This window comes from Budorcas taxicolor, chromosome 11, assembly GCF_023091745.1.
Source record: "Budorcas taxicolor isolate Tak-1 chromosome 11, Takin1.1, whole genome shotgun sequence".
NCBI lineage: Eukaryota > Metazoa > Chordata > Mammalia > Artiodactyla > Bovidae > Budorcas > Budorcas taxicolor.
Window position 1 is genome coordinate 156,678,114 of NC_068920.1, and position 17,868 is coordinate 156,695,981.

Consider the following 17,868-nt stretch of genomic DNA (forward strand, 5'->3'; position numbering starts at 1 on the left):
CTTAATGGGGAGATGCAGCTAGATGTTAATTGAGATCAATGATACTAATGAGACAGCCAGAGAATTGAGCCAGGAGTGCTCTATCCAGCCTCCAGACAGAAGCTGGAAGGATGGATTCAGAACCCAGGATGGAGATGAGAGGGAGCATGGTTAGCGTCTGTGTCAGGAAGGCTGCTTCCAGGGTGATCGAGGAAAGCATGTTGGACTCACACAGAGCAGGAGAAAGGCAGACACCAGCTGTTGTGAAATGCCTTTTAGTGCCAGCAGAGGGCTGAGAACTTTACATGGGTTTAGCCCTCCCAGCAACCCCATGGGTGGGTACCATCATTCCCATTTTACAGATGAAGAAACTGAGGCTCAGAGAGGTTAAAATGTCTTGACTAAAGTCACACAGGGAAAAGTTATGGAGAGGAATACCAAGCTGCCCAGTTCAGCTCCCCCACCTCCCCGCACAGCTCCCCTCCCAGGGGGCCCTGTCTCCCCAGGGCAGGTGGATGGGGCTCCCACAGACCAGCTTGCCCTTCCTCACAGGCTAAACGGCACTCTATTGGCTGCTTCAGCAGTCATTCAGCAAACATTCACTGCTTACCTTTAGTGTGTGCGGGGACTTGGGCTCAGTGCTTAAGACACAGAGGTGGCCCTGGGGAATGTGTACCTGGAAATACATGAAGTGTGTCTGTGACTGGAAGGGAGGAGGGGGCTTTGGGAGGAAGGGATGCCCAAGCTAAATCCTTCCAAATTAGCAGGGTTTTGCCAGCCAAAGGTTGGGAGTGGGGGGAATGGCCTTCTAGGTTGTGGGGACAGCGTGTGGAAAGGGTAGGTGGTTTACGTGGAAAATGGGGAAGAGGGTTGCATGGGTTGGCAGCAAGTGTTGTGGCCACGAGTCTTTCACGAGTCTTTGTCTAGTTTTGGAGCTTCTGGATTGGGGGAGGGGCCAGGGCAGGCAGATTGGCACCAAGAGGGCACGGACCGTTAGAGGGAAAGCCACAGGTAACTCTGCCTTGGCCAGAGCCTCGGAGCCGCCCCACAGCGCCGCCCCACAGCGCCCTCCATCCCTGACCCCAGCACCTGCTGCATCCAGGCTTCCCAGCCCCAGTGTGGGAAGCAGAAGCGCGCCCATCTGGAGTCCTGGCCCAGTGCTCTTACAGGGGGGGAAGTGAGCGAGGTTCAGACTCGCCCAAGGTCCCAGAGCTGGGAGGGCGGGAGAGCGGCTCCAGGGGTCCAAACCCACGGCCCTTGTTGCTTTCCGGCCCCCTCATGCGGGCTTTGGGGCGGGAGGGGAAGAGAGGCGGGGAGGCGCGGAGCTTTTCAGCCCTAGCCATTCTGCGTCTCCGGTCAATATTTGCAGCTTCCAGGCAATGTTCACAGAGAGGCTTCCCCAGCGCCCCCTTCACTCCCTTTGTGCTCACAGCTTTAACCTGACAACTCAGTGCATTTCACACTGAGAAACCGGCAGCATTGTTGAGCCCATTGTACAGATAAGCGAGCTTAGAGGGAAAAAATTACTTACAAGCCAGCAAGCGGCAGAAACAGGCATTGAACCTGAGTCCATCTGATTCCACTGCCACCCGCCTCTGCTTGGGGCTGCATCTCAATGGCTGGTTCCACCGATGTTGTGTGGTGAGAGGGATTTAGGGAGGGAATAGGGGCTCACAGAAAGGAGGGGCTCTCGCTGGTGCCCGAGCCCCTCCCACACACGCTGTTTGTAGCTCTCACCCTGGCGTGGTAGACAAAGGCAGCCCCATAATTGGGAGCAAGTATTTCATGCATCCCCCCTGATGTTTTATTGGGTGGAAAGATGCTTGGAGACCAAACGGATGGCCCATTCCGTTTATAAAGTGTTCACGGTTTGTTTTATTTCCCGAGTTTTTGCAATCTAGATAACAGATGATGCCCCGAGTGGCTGGCGCTGCCTCCGTAATGGCGGCACCGAGCCTTTGGAGAAGTATTAATAATAGATTGTGTTGATGAGTTTGGAGAAAGTAGCAATCGACCCCCTGCTGCCAAGGCATTAGCGCGGCTGTTCTGAGTGAAGCCTGCATGGTGGCAGCGCCTGCAAATGCAGGTCACCCCCCACCGCTGCCGCCACCCCCTCCCCTAGACTCAGAGGGCTTCTTCTCTGGGAACCACCCAAGGTGTGCCAACCTGGCCTGGGGCCCCAGCCCTGCCAGGTGGACCCAGAGATGCCCCAGCACTTATCTGCCCATGGGCCACAGGGACCAGGCTGCAGCCCTTCATGGGGCCCCTAGGTCAGGAGGTAGAGCATGGGGAGGAGGACAGACAGGCAGTGAGAGGGGCAAGGCAGAAGTGTCCCCCATGTCAGAGCAGCAGGTTCTGCGAACCTGGCTTCTTCCCTAGCCCCTTGGCAGAACTGGAGGGCCAGCCCGGTTCCTAGAGGCCTCTGCTTAGGGTGCCATGGACAGTTGGGTGGGTTGCACCCTGAACAAAGGTCTCCAGCCAGAGGGCCAAATTGGAGCTGACTTTGGCTCATACTCCCCTGGTGAAACCATGTGCTGTGTGGGCCAGTTGAGGTCCTGCCTGCCTGAGCCAAGCCTTCACTTACAGGCTTTGCAGACACTGAGGCCTCCTGGTGGATCAGGTGGGCCTCTGTGGAACTGGGAGCTAACAGGGCCACGTGCCATCACTCTGATCTGGGACTCATTCATTGACTTAAATGATCAGTTCTATTGAGTCCTGACAACAGCAGCCTTTGAGGAAAGTCCTGTTGACATCCCTGTTTCACAGTAGAGGAAACTAAGGCCTGAGGTGAGCATAGAGGAGGCCACCTCCCCCAGACTGGGGCATCAAAGAAGGCTTCCCAGAGGAGGTGGCGTTGGAGCTGGGCATTGCAGGATGAGCAGGAGCCTGCTGGGTAGACTAGAGGTGGCTGGCAGGGGTTGCTGGGGTGTCCCCAGTTTGAGTGCCTCAGCTGGTGCCAGGGCAGCAGGCAGGGCTGGGATTGGCCCTGCCCACTGTGCCCCACCCGCTCACCGTGGGTGGCGTGGATGGCAGCCCCGGGAAGGGAGGCAGGCCGAGAGCCTCGCGTTTATGGCCGTTTCTGTTCCAGAACAGATTAGCTGAGAATTGCAGCGGTAATCTGCGCCTGTGATGGCGGGCCATAAAGAGGGATGGGATGCGCGCAGTGCTCCCAAGGTGGCGCCCGCAGACGTGGCCCGGGGACGCAGGGAATGAAAAATGGTTTTAATTCCCTCCCAGCAGCAATAATTTGATTCTTCATAAATTTTTCCATCAAAGTGTTGTTGAGGCTGAGTTCCCACAGAGCAGGGCACGTGACAGGGATGGGGAGCCAGGAGGAGCGGTCAGTAGGTGCAGGCCGGGGCGGGGCCCTGTTCCGACCCTTGTGCTCACTCGCCAGAGTCGCGAAGACCCGCCCCACCCCCACCCCCAGCTTTGTCTCCCGAGATGAAAGATGGATCCTCTTTGTCACGGAGGGGCAGGATCAGGCCCCGGACGTTTACTAGCCACGTGACCCTGAGCACGTGCCTGCCTCCCAGCACCTCAGTTTTCTTATCTCTAAAATAGGATTAATATTTCCTGCCTCATAGGGTTGTTGCAAGGATGAAATGCACTTCTGTACACAGAGCGCTTAGAAGAGCGGCTGATACTGCACACGTGTTCTGTGACTATGTGTTCACGGGGGAGATTTCTAGGCTGAAATGAGAAATAAACAGGTGTGGCTGAGGCAAGGGCCAGAGGAAGAGCATGCCAGAGGGCCACGGTGATGATGCCCTGGAGGGCTTCAGGCTGTTCTGTGGGGCAGCAGCCTCTGGAAGTAGAGGGGTAAGAGGGGAGGCGGGACTATGAAAGGCCTGAAGGCCAAACTCAGAAACTCGGAGGTACTCCTGAGGGCACGAGGGAGCCGTGGATGAGTCTGGGGCAGGGAGACAGCGTGATCACATGTGTGCTTTGGACAGACCCCTCTGTTTCTCATCCTGGAGGGTGAGTCAAAGGGTTGGAGAGGTGGTGAACCAGCGAGGACACTGGGGCAAGCCCCTCAGGCAGGACGGGAGGGAGCCAGGCTGAGTAATGGGTTGGGCAAGGCTGGGGATCACTTGGATGTGGGGGAGAGGCAGGGCCAGGGAGGACGAGCATGGATGCTGAAGGGCAGGCGGGACCTGTAGGCTGCCAGTCCTTTCGCTCAGGGCAGGGCCCACCGGGCTCTCAGGGAAGGTGGAGGCTGGCCCTGCACTCTGCCCTCTAGTGGCCTCTGTGCCTCCGAGCAGGCAGACTCTTGAGCTGACATCTCTGGGCAGGATGCCCAGTGCCCATCTTAGGGTCATCAGGGGCCCTGCCAGCCAAGGGGTAGGGCTCCCACTGTCTGGCTCTGTGCCCAGGGAAGGCCTCTCCCACTTGGGTTGGGGGTTCCGGGTGGCAGGAGAAAGAGGTGCTCTCTGGGCACTGCCTCTGGGAGGGACCCCCGAGCCCAGCCAATATGCCCCCTTCTGTGCACCCACAGGCTCTTCGCAGCCAAGTGCAGTGGCTGCATGGAGAAGATCGCCCCCACCGAGTTCGTGATGCGGGCACTGGAGTGCGTGTACCACCTGGGCTGCTTCTGCTGCTGCGTGTGTGAGCGGCAGCTACGCAAAGGTGACGAGTTTGTGCTCAAGGAGGGCCAGCTGCTGTGCAAGGGTGACTATGAGAAGGAGAAGGATCTACTCAGCTCCGTGAGCCCCGATGAGTCTGACTCCGGTGAGCTGGGGCTAGAGCCGGGGTGGAGGGCGGGTGGGGGGCTTGGCACGCATGCCACGGAGGGTCGCCCTGCAGGAGAAACCCGCTCCTGACCCTGGGACCCGTACCCCACACAGACACTGCACCCACGCCCACAGCCAGTGCACACATGCACGGAGGTGTTCACATGTGGGGTGCACACAGACACTTGTGCATGGCCCCACAGGCCTACAGACACACCTGGACACGATCACATACAAGTATAGGTGCATGTGATCATACATGCACACACACAAGCACATAAGATGTGTGTGTGGATACATCCACCCAGGAATGTAAAAACACGGACACATGTCTGCGTGTAGACATGTGCTTACATGCCCAAGCATGCCAAAGCCCACACCCATGTAAACACACACATGTGCACATGCCCTAGCACATTCGTGCAGTAAGCATCTGGCTACACATTTATCCATGTGCTCATATGTACTGTAGTTTGCGCACACACGAACGCATGCCCCCTGCTCTCTGGCCCAGCAGCGCCCCCTTTCCCTTGCTGTGACCCACCACAGCCCCACCTCACAGGGGTCTCTCCCAGCACTGAGTCTGCAGGCATCTGATCCGATGCATCCTGTCTCCATCACGCCCCCCAGGTCTTCAGCAGTGAGGGGACTGGGGTCCTCAGTAGTGGAGGGAAAGCCTCCATTTCCTGGGGTGAAGGCTCCTCTCCACCCTGCTCCAGCCCCCCAAAGACTGCCAGTTTGGAGCTCTCCTGGCAGGAGGGGCAGGGGCAACCAGGGACAAGTTATTAAGGAGGAAAAAGTCAGGAAGCAGGCTGGCACCTGGTCATTCCTGGGGGTGGCAAAGACAGACTGGAGCAGGGGCCGTGAGGAGGAGGTGCCCTGGTCTGCCACGCCCTTGTGGGGAACCTGGAGCCCATGGTCAGAGGACCTGCCCACTCAAAGGAGCCGTGTCCCTGCCAGAGCCCTTGGAGGCGGGGCATGAGCTGCCCATGCCTCTGTCCTTCTGCCCACGCCTGGGCAGGGCACCGTGGTGGCCAGGCTGTGTGGGTTCCTGAGGGAGAGCGGGGGCCAGCCAGGTGCCATTGGCACATTCCTGCCAGGCCTAGGAAGGGCTTCTCGGAGGGAGGCCCCCCTCCGCAGGGACTCATGCTTGGAGGAAGATGGGCTGGGGGCAGCAGGAGGCATGGGGGGTGGGGGAGGCTCTGCTGTCTGTCTGGGGCCGGCATCTCTGAGACCCATAACTTGGGCATGCAAGTGGGTGTGGGGTTGCTGGGTGAAGATGCATGCTTCTGCATACAGGTGTGTGTGTGTGTCCAGACGTGTGCATGCCTGTGTGTCCCTGCTTCAGAGCATGCACCTGTGTGTACGTGTATGTGAGTGCATGCGCACGTCACAGCCACGAACATACCCGAGTGAGAACGACCAGAGTGTGTGTCTCTGCTTGTCAAGCTCCTTAGAGCCTCCTCTCTGGGCCCTGAGGCCTGGCCGGTGCTGGGTTAGTGCCATGGGAACTGGTTTTCCTGAAGGCCAGCATGCTGGGCTGGGGTCCCCCAGGGCCCAGAGGCCACAGGCCGAGACGGGGCCCAGGCAGCTTGGGTCAGGGGAAGCCCAGGGCCAGACTGAGCACAGCTGCCAGCTCCTCTCATCAGGAGGGCCATGGGCCTGATGGCAGATCGGCCGCCTGTGAGCATCAGCGTAGCTGTGCTCCCTTCCGTGTGTCAGCCACACGTGTGCACGCCATATGTGTGCACCTGCGTATTTCTGCAGTGCCCAAACCTGTCCCCATGTGGGCCTGTCTCTCTGCCCTTCTGAACGCATGTACATCTGAGTGTGCAGCGTGTGTCTGTGCCTGCTCACCAGGGTGCCCTCCTTTGTCTTTCTGGTCAGCAGGGCGGGTCTGGTGGCTTTGGTTCAGGTCTCCCCAGAGGGCTGAGATAAGGATGCAAGGACCGTTTGCTGAGGAAGGGAACATACCGGGCTGGGTGGGGCAGTGGGTGGACAGGAGATGAGAGATGAGATGAAGCGGGGCCTGTGGGCCGAGGGAAGGGGGCGGTCTTTACCCTGAAGGCCCTGGGGGAGTCGTGCCAGGTGTTGGCAGGAGGTGACAGGACCCCAGCACGCAGCGGGTTCCTGAGGATACGGCTGACCCGCTGCATCGTGTCCCCCACAGTGAAGAGCGAGGATGAGGATGGGGACATGAAGCCGGCCAAGGGACAGGGCAGCCAGAGCAAGGGCAGTGGGGACGATGGAAAGGACCCGCGGAGGCCCAAGCGGCCCCGGACCATCCTCACAACGCAGCAGCGAAGAGCTTTCAAGGCCTCCTTCGAGGTCTCCTCCAAGCCCTGCCGGAAGGTGAGGGGCGGCCGGGGTGGGGCGGGGGCTGACACCCCCACACCCGCTGCCTTTCCAGACTCCTGCAGGGACCTGGGCGTCCCTGCACCTCCCCGCCCAACCCCCCGGACCTGCCACCTCCCGGTGCCTGCCCACCCCCAGGCCTGACCCGTCCCCTCTTCTCTGGGCAGGTCCGGGAGACGCTGGCGGCGGAGACAGGCCTCAGCGTGCGCGTGGTCCAGGTCTGGTTCCAGAACCAAAGAGCAAAGGTGAGGACCGGCCACCGGCCACCCTGCTGGGCGAGGGGGAGGGCGGGCTGGCAGGGGGCCGGGGCCTGATGAGGGTGGGGCGGGAGTGCGCGGGGTGGGGGGGGGGCCGAGGCGAGGCTGGCATGCACCGTGTCTCCTGCAGATGAAGAAGTTGGCACGGCGGCATCAGCAGCAGCAGGAGCAGCAGAACTCCCAGCGGCTGGGCCAAGGTGAGCCAAGGGCCCAGCGGGCTCAGGCTGTCACAAGACCCCCAGGAAATTTCTCCCGCCCCAGGGGTCAGATCTCAGGGAGCCGGTGCCTGGGAAGCTGCTGAGATCAGCAGACAGGCAGTGGGGACCACGGGACACGGGAGGAGGAGAAATGGCGGGGGAGGCGGCCCGGGGCGAGGACAGAATTTCCACACTCACCCTCTCTGTGTGCCAGGCTCGGTCCTCACCATTCAGCAGCTTCCGTCTCACTTAACTCACAGATCCCTGAGAGGAGGGGCATTGTTATCGCCCATCTCACAGATGAGGAGACTGAGGCTCAGGAGACAGGGACTCGCGGGGATCACTCAGCTAGTAAGGGGCAAAGCTAGGCTTTGGCCCTGAGCGTAGGGCTCCTGCATACGTGCTCAGTTGCTCAGTCGTGCCTGACTTGGCAAGTGCATGGACTGTAGCCCTCCAGACTCCTCTCTGTCCATGGGATTCTCCAGGCAAGAATACTGGAGTGGGTTGCCATGCCCTCCTCCAGGGGATCTTCCCAACCCAGGGATTGAACCTGAGTCTCTTATTGTCTCCTGCATTGGCAGGCAGGTTCTTTACCACTGGACCCCAGGGACGTTCCTGTCGGGCTCCTAAACCTGTGCTTTTAACACAACCACACACCCTCCTGCCCACGTAGAATTCAGCAGAAGTCTCCAGAGAAATCTCCAGAGAAAGTCTGCAGGGTGTTGAGGAGTCCAGGGTGGACTGAGCTTGGCCCAAATGCTGTTTCCACATCTTGGACTGGAGCTGGCCTCCCGGACCCCAGTGGGACCCCATTGGAGCCTTCTAGGCCTTGGAGGGGGTCCCAGGTGTTCCCCAAGACTGCTGGACTGGGGTGGGGGCCACTGCTGTCCGCTCCCACTGGAGATGAGTCCCCCGAGGCAGATGCCAAGGCGCTGATGGGCAGTTCAGGACTCTGAGGCCAGTGTCCCAGGCTGGACCCGGGGCTTCAGGGCCATGCGTGGCCTCAGAGCCCAGCTCTCCCTGTCCTGTCCCTGCCCCCTCTCCTGAGACAGCCCAGCCTTTGGGGGCTGCCGCCGTGGCTGCGGGCATCTCAGCCTGCCCCTACGCTCTGTCTCGCTCTCCGGTGTTCCCAGCTGCCCCCTGGACGCAGTCTCCCCAAGAACATTCCAGGTCCCCTCGAGCTCATCACAGCCCATACTGCACTTCATGCCATTGTTCCCGGGCCATGCGCACACAACACCCACTGCTGCTCCCCGCCCCCGCCCCCCACCCACCCGGTACCCACACCAGAAACCTGGGCATCACCTCTGACCTGTCCTGTCCCACGAGAATGGCATCTGCTCAGTCACCCATCAGGCGGTGATTTCTTCTCCCAGGTCCCTCGTGCCCCTCTCAGACTTTCCTGCATCTACCTTAATAGGGACCCAAGCCCCTCGCCCCACCTGTCTCCTCTTGATGGGCCCTGCCTCTGTCCTCCACCCTCCCAGCTTTTCTCCACGCTCCCTCCATAGCCAAGACCCTCCACTGGCTTCCTACGGCCTCGGGGGACACTCCGATCCCCACTCAGCTCGGGTCCCCAGGGAACCGTCTCTCTCCCGAGGCATGACCTTCTCCTGCCCTCATGCCCAGCCCTGTGGACTGGGCTCCCTGCTCCCACCGGGCAGTTTCTCCTTTCTCTGCCTTTGCTACCCTTCAGCCTGGCATCCTGCCCCTAGCTAGGCTGGTTGAACCCTCTGCTGGTTCTTGAAGCTACATGGAGGTGGAAGGCCCCTTCCTCCAGGAAGCCCTCCTTCCCTGAGCCTTGTTGGCCCAAGTGCAGGCTCCACCTTGGTGCTGCAGGTGCAGGGCACTCAGTGCGCCCACGCGTCATGAGTCTTTACTGGCTGTTACCAGAAGCCTCTGACTTTGGATAAACTAGTTCCTCTAGAGGCGTTGGAGTGTGTGTGTCTCGGGCAGGTTGGTGGGGGCGGGTCAGATATGGAGGCTCAGTTACCCTGGAAGGTCACGGGCAACCTCAGCATGGGGAGGGCCTGGGAAGGAGGAGGTCAAAGGGACAGCAGTGGGCAGCCTGGACTGGGTAGCGGGGTGGAGGTCGTGTGGGATGGGAAGCCATGGGGGACTCCTGGGGTACATCTGTGAGGTGCCCCTAGGCCAGGACAGCCCCGGGCGGTTAGTGAGGGCGTGGTCTCTCCCCAGAGGTCCTGTCCAGCCGCATGGAGGGCATGATGGCCTCCTACACGCCACTGGCCCCGCCGCAGCAGCAGATTGTGGCCATGGAGCAGAGCCCCTACGGCAGCAGCGACCCCTTCCAGCAGGGCCTCACGCCGCCCCAAATGCCAGGTGACCACATGAACCCCTATGGTAAGCTGCCCCACCCCTCATGGCCCAGCACCGCCCCTGCCCCCCCAGCCTGTCCTGGCAGGCCCAACACAGCCCACCTGCCTCCTCCTGTCGGGAAGGGGGCACCCTGGAGACCCCCACCTGCAGCCCCCCAAACCCCCGCCAGCCGGCAGTCATCCTGTCCCTCCCTCACCTCCAGCCACACGGCCTGTAGGGCCAGTGGCCCCCAGAAGCCCCCCACCTGGACCCCCGGTGCTGACGCCCACCCCCTCTGCCTGCTGCCCCCCCATCTCCAGGCAACGACTCCATCTTCCACGACATCGACAGCGATACCTCCTTAACCAGCCTCAGCGACTGCTTCCTCGGCTCCTCTGACGTGGGCTCCCTGCAGGCCCGCGTGGGGAACCCCATCGACAGGCTCTACTCCATGCAGAGTTCCTACTTCGCCTCCTGAGAGCCAGCCTGGCGGCACGGACGCTTGGGCAAGGGTCCTGGAGGGGGGGCCGCTGGCCGCAGACGCTGCCTCACCACCCCCAGCCCCACCGCCCGCACAGACTCTGCAGACAGCCATACGGTGCCCTCCCCTCGGCCAACCGGGCCTGGCTAACATGCCCACCAGGCACAGCCAGACAGGCAGATGGGCGCAGCCTGGGCAGGGACTGTGTCCTGCCCCCAGAGACCGTGTCACCCCCAGGGACCCAGAACTCTCGGACAGCCACTCACCTCCCAGCCCCACCTTGGCCTCCATCGCCTCCCTCCCCTCCCCCTCTCTTTTATGGGAAGCTTAAATTCTCTCTATTTTTTTAAACCTCCTCTGTGTCCAGGCCACCTCCATGGTGCAGGCCTAGGTCGAGGCAGCGCCCCCCGTGCATGCCCCAGACGATGGCGTGCGAAGCCTGTGTACCCTGTGCCCACCTCCCCCCACCTCTGGGGGCAGGCCCACCAGCCTAGGATCACCCCTTCTACCTGGGGCGGGAGGGGGATGAGCCTGGCAGGTGGGCCAAGCCCACCACAGCTCTCACCTGGGGAAGGGGGCGTCACGGGGGCGCCAGGGGCGGGGAGGTTGAGCCCAGGCCGACTCAAAGGGATGGAGACATACAGGCACACGCACACGCTTCAAGGCACACCCATATGGATGTGCACACGGGTCCCCAGACACGCTGAGAGACAAGAGAGGCCCCTGTGGGTCAGCCCTGCCACGCCAGGAAGGGGAAGGAAGCCAGATGGGGGCAGGGAGCCCCTCGGACAGCAATAGGAGGGGCGGGAGGAAGGGCAGAGGAGGCGAGGTCAGAGCACAGAGGACATGGATGCAGATATAGCTTTAGCCTGGATGGGGGCTGCCTGGGCAGTCAGAGGCCCCAGAACCAGGCAGAATCAGGCCACATGGCACAGCCTCCAGGTGGGAAGGTGTCTCAGAAGCACCCCCTTGGCACTCCATCTGATGCTGGGCTCTCACCCAAACTGCTGCTGCCTCTTCTTGCACACCTCCAGTGACGAGGAGCTCACTACTTCATCGGGCCCCAAGTTCAGCTGCCTTTTCTGCTGATCTCACCTCTGTCCCTTTCAGCCTTTGTCCTCGCTTTTCAAAGCCAGGCTTTTCCAGCTTCCTTTTAAAAGCCTTTCCTTTTCCAGCTCTTCCTTTTAAAATTGTACTTCCCCCGCCCCTACCCCCACTCCCCCAGCCTGGCTCCAGCTTTCCCTCTAAACGTGTAGAACAGATATAACCCAGTCTCCCCACTGTCATCAGCCAGGCTGGTCCTTCCGGGCTCCTCTTCTTCCACAAACTTCCACAGGGTCTCAATCGATGCCCCGTGTCCTTCTGCAGCCTCAGCCAGCCCGGGTTCTGTGCCATCTCTGGGTCCTGGGTCTCCACTGGTCCCTTAAAGCAGCCACTCTGTCCTTTTGAAGGTTGGTCCCATTTCTCCTCTTGGGCCCACATAGTCAAGTCATGCTGGGGCACTTGGAGCAGGTCTGGGGTAGATGCTCCCTGCCCAGTAGACCTGGCCCTTCTCTCCCAGACTCTATGCTGAAGGAAACCTCAGGAATGGATCAACTAGTCTGCCCGTTATTCCGCAGCTGGAAAACTGGGCCAGGAGAAGGGAGGGACAGGCCTCTCAGCCAGTCAGGAATAGAGCCAGAGCGGAGAGCAGGGGCGCCACGCCAGCTCCTCGTCCTCTGTGCCTAGTGAACGGCCTCTGGGTTGCGGGACATGACTCCTTTCAGTAGCCTTGCCCCCCCGCCCCGGGTCGCATAAACCCCAAGTCCAACCTGGGCTCTGTCTCTGCCGTGACACTGCCCCCTGCCAGGAGCTGGTACAGAACACACATCCTGATGATCTGCAGGTTGTCCAGGCTAGAGGGTCCTCAGCTCCCTGTGCCAGAGACACCCCATCAGCCAGTGTAGGTTAACTCCTTCACGCTACTACAGCTTCCCCCAGGCTCTGATGACTGCTCTGCCCGACCCTGGGCTGGGTGTCGGGACACAGATGAGCAAGATGTAGGGCCCCTTTTGAGGACCTCTCTCTTGGGAGGAGAGACATACACATTCTGTCCCAAGCCTTTCCAGACATTGTTGGGGACCCGTTTCTCAGAAGAGGAACCTGAGGCTCAGAGAAGGCTACCCAGCAGAAGCACACAGGAACAGTCAGGCTTGCTGGGGTTGGGGTTGAGATGACTGGGTTCTGTCCACTTCATGTAGGAAAGCACAGCCTTACCCTGGGGTGGCGGGGAGTGAGTGGCCAGGACCACCCCCACGCCTGCTGTGATGTGGGACCACCATCACGTGGTGCCTGGGTGGGAAGCCAGGGGAAGGGGGACGTGACAGACTGTTCTCTGGAGGAAGAGGGAGAAAGTGAGGGGTGAGGGGGAGAGTGTCAGAGGAAAGCAGAGTTCTGCTTCCCTTTGGGGAAGCTGAGGCTCAGAGGGAGGAAGGGATCTGTCCCTGGTAACACAGGGCGTGTGTTACCGCTGTGGAGTCCTCCAGAGAGGCCACACAGAGGGACACTGATTCTAAGGGTCAGACCATGGGCCCAGCAGAGCCTTTAGAGAAGGGGCCAGTGCCAGTGGGCATCTCGGGAGGCTTCCTGGAGGAGAGGAAGGACATGGTGGGGGGTCCACCATGTCCAGATGAGCAGGCCCTAGTAGTGAGGCTTGGGGGAAGGAGACTTGGCTGACCTCTGCCTGGCCCCAGCCTGAGCTCTGGGCACCACCTGGGGTGAGACTCTCACCTCCCGTCTGGGAGTACCTGCAGCTCTGGGGCTCACTCTGCCCTGCGGAGAAGGGTGAGGGCCACACTCACAGATGTGCACACAGACACACACACACACACACAGCCAGACACACACGAAGGCTCATAGACCCACATTCACAGACACGCCGCCTGGGGGCTGGGGAAGCAGAAGGGACCCTCGAACCTTTGGCCCTTGGATGGCGCCATTGCCGGTGGGCCTCTGCCGTGGCCGCCCCACCGGGGTCCCACGGGAGCCCAGCTCAGCCAGGTGTGGGGCCCGGGCCGCCGGCCATTCCTGTTCTCCTTGTACAGACTCTCACTGTCCACCCGCCATCCCCAGACACATTTTATTTAATAACTTGTCATTGTTAAATTATTTATTAGCGTTTACCACATCACCACCCCCACCCTGCCCTCCACTCTCACCTTCTGCCTCTTTCCACGAACGCAGAAAATGGAAACAACAGAAAAAGACGAGACATCAGTATATTTGTAAATAAACCAACCTGTACACACCTGTGGTGCCTCTCCTTGGAGGGATGGGCTGTACGGGGCCCGAGCCAGTCCTGCCTGAGACGCCAGCAGATTTCTCAGTGGGCGCCAGGGTCAGCAGGTCAGGAAGGGAGAGCCTGGGGTCCCTGGTCTTTGCCAAAACATTCCCTTGTTCCATCCTATAATCGTCACTTCCCCATCCTTGTCTTGTCCCAACCCTGACCCATCACCATCCTTGAAACAAATGCCTCCCTCCCATTTCAATCATCCCTTTCCCCAACACACTCAACCAACCACTACAGGGGCCCCTTAAGTGCCAGCCACTAGGCTGAGAACTGGGATTGGTCCCTGCCTCATGGAAGCAGACAATGTGATGTGAGCTCAGCCTTGTTACAGGGGTACCCAACCTCATCTGGAACGATGGAGCATCATGGAAGGCTTCCTGGAAGAATCTGCATATTCAGCTGAAATGGGAAGTTAGCTGATGTAGGGGGACTGGGTGAGGAGGAGGAGGAGTGTCTGCAAGTTCTTCAAGCTTATGCAAACACCTCAGGTGCAGGCAGAATCTTGTGACTCTCCTAAACTGCAAGAATAGCTAAGTTTGGGGCTGGGGGAGAAGCAATGAGGCCAGAGGCAAAGCCAGAACATCCAGGGTCTTGCTGCTGAGTGGAGAATGGATCCAAGTAGGTCAGGTGGACTGGACAAAGATGGGAGTCAATGAGTCACCTAGGCGACAGATGATGACGGCTCTGACTAGGGTGGTAACGGGAGAAAGAAGGAAGCAGATCCTGGAGATTCTGTGAGAGAGGGAAGTGAAGGCAACATCAAGGTTACTGGATTGCTGGGACGAGGGTCCCTGAAGCACTCTGATCTGGGGCACGGGGAGCTGACGGTGTCTGGGGTATCCATGAGATGTCAGGGGCAGGGCTGAGCCTCAAAGGGGCCAGACCTGAGCATCCAAGTGTTCAACAACCAGATAGCTGGTCACTGAGGCACAGGGTGGGTGAGATCACTCGGGGGACTACGACAGGGAGAATGAAGCTGAGGCCAAATCCTGAAGAATCACAAGGGCTCGGGGCTGGATCCAGGGGAGATGGTGGCCCTGGGATCCAGGGGAGATGGTGGTTAGGGTGTGGAGATGGCAGAGACTCAAGGAATTTGGTTCTCAAAGTATATTCCTTGAGGTCTCGAGGTTCCCTAGAGTACCTTGGGGAATACCAGTGTGTGTGCGCATGTGTAAGCAAGTGTTGATGATGGCTCCATGGGTCGGTTTGCCGGGATAGGTTGTGCAGGAAGCTGGGTGCCTGCAGGTGATCAGTGTCTGGTGTGCAGCTGGCTGTCTAGATCTGCCTATGGAGTCGGGAGTCTCAGACTTGTGTCTGTGTGTAGGTGAAGACGTTTGCACATCCACTCCTGAGATATCATTGTATATCTCTGCCTGGCTGTGCATCCAAGAGGCCCCAAGCCCGCAGACCTGAAGTCCTGATGCTCTCCTCCTCTCCCATCGTCTGGCTGCTCCTTCTCGGCCTCCTCCCCATTCCCACAGCCAGGAGCACCTGGAGCCCCTCTCTCTGCCCATGGGCACCAGCACCCCCTGGAGATGGCCGCACCCCACCTTCTCCTGCAGCCTCGGGTGACTCACAGCCCCAGGGGCTTCTGGGCTTGTTCATTGTCTCCTCCAAGGTTCCACTTTCAGAAGGGAAACCCAAGGCTCAGAAGGAGGACGTGACCAGCTCGGTACAACAAAGTAAACAAGGGGAAGCAAAAGCATGGCTCAAAACCAGGTTTGGCTGCAAACCCATGGCCTGGACATTACCCCGGCTGCCTCCCCAAGCCCACACTCAGGCCCTGCAACCTGGTCCTCCAAGGTCAGGCTCAGGGACCTAGGAAACTCTTCCCTTCCGAATGGCCTCACTGAGGCTCAGAGAAATCGAGGCATGTGGTCCAAACTGCAACAGCATGGAGGCAGGACTAACTTAGGTCTCCCATCCAAGTCCCAGGCCTGGGCTTCTGTGAGAGGCGCCTCCCAGCCCCCTCCCCCATCCCACCCCCCAGCAGTGAGTTGACAGCTCTCTCGCGGACAGCAATCGTTTAAAATCCTGTCACTAAAACATGTTTGGGGGGTGGGTGGACAGGGGGCTGTTCTAATCCGGTGCTCCCCTCTCTCCTGCCTGTCCTCCCCCGCCCCCAGCCCAGAACGTGAAGTCAGGGGAGAGGGAGGAAATGTAGGCCCGATCTGGAGACGAGAGCCTGTGAGACAAGGTCGCTCTCCAGGCCCCTCTTTCCAGAGGACCGATTCTAGCCAAGTCCATGCCACTGCCAGTCATAGACCTCAGCCTACCGACCCTCACAATCCAGAACAGCCCTTATCCCATTGTCAGTTCAGTTCAGTTGCTCAGTCGTATCCGACTCTTTGCGACCCCATGAATCGCAGCACGCCAGGCCTCCCTGTCCATCACCAGCTCCCAGAGTTCACTCAAACTCACGTCCATAGAGTCAGTGATGCCATCCAGCCATCTCATCCTCTGTCGTCCCCTTCTCCTCCTGCCCCCAATCCCTCCCAGCATCAGAGTCTTTTCTAATGAGTCAACTCTTCGCATGAGGTGGCCAAAGTACTGGAGTTTCAGCTTTAGCATCATTCCTTCCAAAGAAGTCCCAGGGCTGATCTCCTTCAGAATGGACTGGTTGGGTCTCCTTGCAGTCCAAGGGACTCTCAAGAGTATAGATGAGAAAACTGAGGCTTGGAGAGCAGTAACTTGCTCCAGGGTGATTCTTCCCAGGAACCTGGAGTTCGGGAGGGTTTAGAGTCGAGGAGAGGGGTGGTCCCAGGAGAGGAATGTGATTCTGAGCCCAACTTACAAAGCTGGTCCTGAAGGGTGTGAGGCCTGGCTGGGTCCTGCCTCTGGAGCTCACCACTGCCGCCTTCCCTGAGAAAACTTCAGGTATGAGGCCTGGACTGGAGCGGGTGAGGTCTGGGCAATAGCTAGGTGGAATGCGAATCTACCAGGACAGGTGGGGGTGAGATGTGTGGTCCGACAGGCATTAGGAGGGTGGTCTGAAGGAGAGCGGCTGCAGTCCCCCAGCAGGATGAGAGGGGCGCCCCCCTGGGCTCGGGCAATGCAGTTGGCTGGCCTGCCCGTGGCTGACCTGCTAAATGGTTTGATGGGCACTGAAGCAAAGAATTAGGTGACCGAGGGGCTCTGCTCACTGCTCTGGGTGCAGCCACTGCGGGTGTTCGCTGTGCGCCCCACATTGTGCTGAGCCTCACATGTCTTGTTCCACTTTCTCCTCGAAGCCCTGTGGGGCGGGAACAATCGCCATGTCCACTTGACAGTGAAGTCCCTGCTCTCCGCAGTTCCTCTCACCCTGCCGGGCCAACGCTGCTCTCCTCAGATGCCCTCTTTGGCCTCTGAGTGTCCCAGACCCCATGCCAGGCAGACCTTGACCCTGGGCACTGATGGATGGACAGGGGGCTCTATGTATGGCTTTGACTGCAGGGCAGCCCCTGGGGCTTAGAGACAGCCCCGTGATTGCTCATCCCTTTTGGTCTTCATCCTTTGCACAGCAGACCCTCCCAGGACCCATGCCCATCGGGGAAGGAGATAAGAAGGAGCTCGGAGAGGAGCACCAAGGCCTCAAAGCTGGGGAGGGGGGCTCATGAGCTGTGCCTGGGAGATCAGGGGAAGCCTCCTGGAGGAGGGAACAGCGCAAGTGCTCAGAGGTGGGAACTGCAAGAGGGACCAGTGAGACGGGGCATACCCAGGGTCCTAAGGCCAGAGGTGGCAGGAGGTGAGATGCCCTCGCTGGGCATGCCAGGGGCAGGCAGGCATCCCACGCTCCTGATTTAGCTGAGAATAAACTTGAATAATAGGGTATATGTGAAGTACCTATACGTGGCGTGCGTGCTCTGTCACTTCAGTCGTGTCTGACTCTTTTGCGACCCCATGGACTGTAGCCCGCAAGGCTCCTCTGTCCGTGGGATTTTCCAGGTAAGAATACTGGAGTGGGTTGCCATGCCCTGCTCCAGGGGGTCTTCCTCACTCAGGGATGGAACCCATGTCTCCTGCACTGCAGGCAGGTGCTTTACCACTGAACCACTGGGGTAGCCTATTTGTGGCCTAAAGAGGAATCATAAAAATGAAAAACCTCGGGACCCGTTCCTTCGATAAAGGAGATATAACTTTTAATTCATTGAAGACCATGATGTGCCCCGCCATGGTTCCAGAAACCCCTATTGCTTCATTTGAAAAACTCTCATCCCAGTCGAAGCCAAATCAACCATGGAAT

At 59.5% G+C, this 17,868-nt stretch overlaps 1 protein-coding gene across 1 annotated transcript in view; it reads left to right on the forward strand.

The window, feature by feature from the left end:
- LMX1B (LIM homeobox transcription factor 1 beta) overlaps window positions 1-10,315 on the forward strand; it is an 82,899-nt gene extending 72,584 nt beyond the window's left edge. Inside the window, exons 3-8 of the mRNA XM_052649375.1 lie at window positions 4,478-4,710; window positions 6,883-7,064; window positions 7,235-7,312; window positions 7,455-7,521; window positions 9,718-9,882; window positions 10,158-10,315. Coding sequence (XP_052505335.1) covers window positions 4,478-4,710; window positions 6,883-7,064; window positions 7,235-7,312; window positions 7,455-7,521; window positions 9,718-9,882; window positions 10,158-10,315 — 883 coding nt within the window. The remainder of the gene's footprint in view (window positions 1-4,477; window positions 4,711-6,882; window positions 7,065-7,234; window positions 7,313-7,454; window positions 7,522-9,717; window positions 9,883-10,157) is intronic.
- The last annotated feature ends 7,553 nt before the right edge of the window (window positions 10,316-17,868 follow it).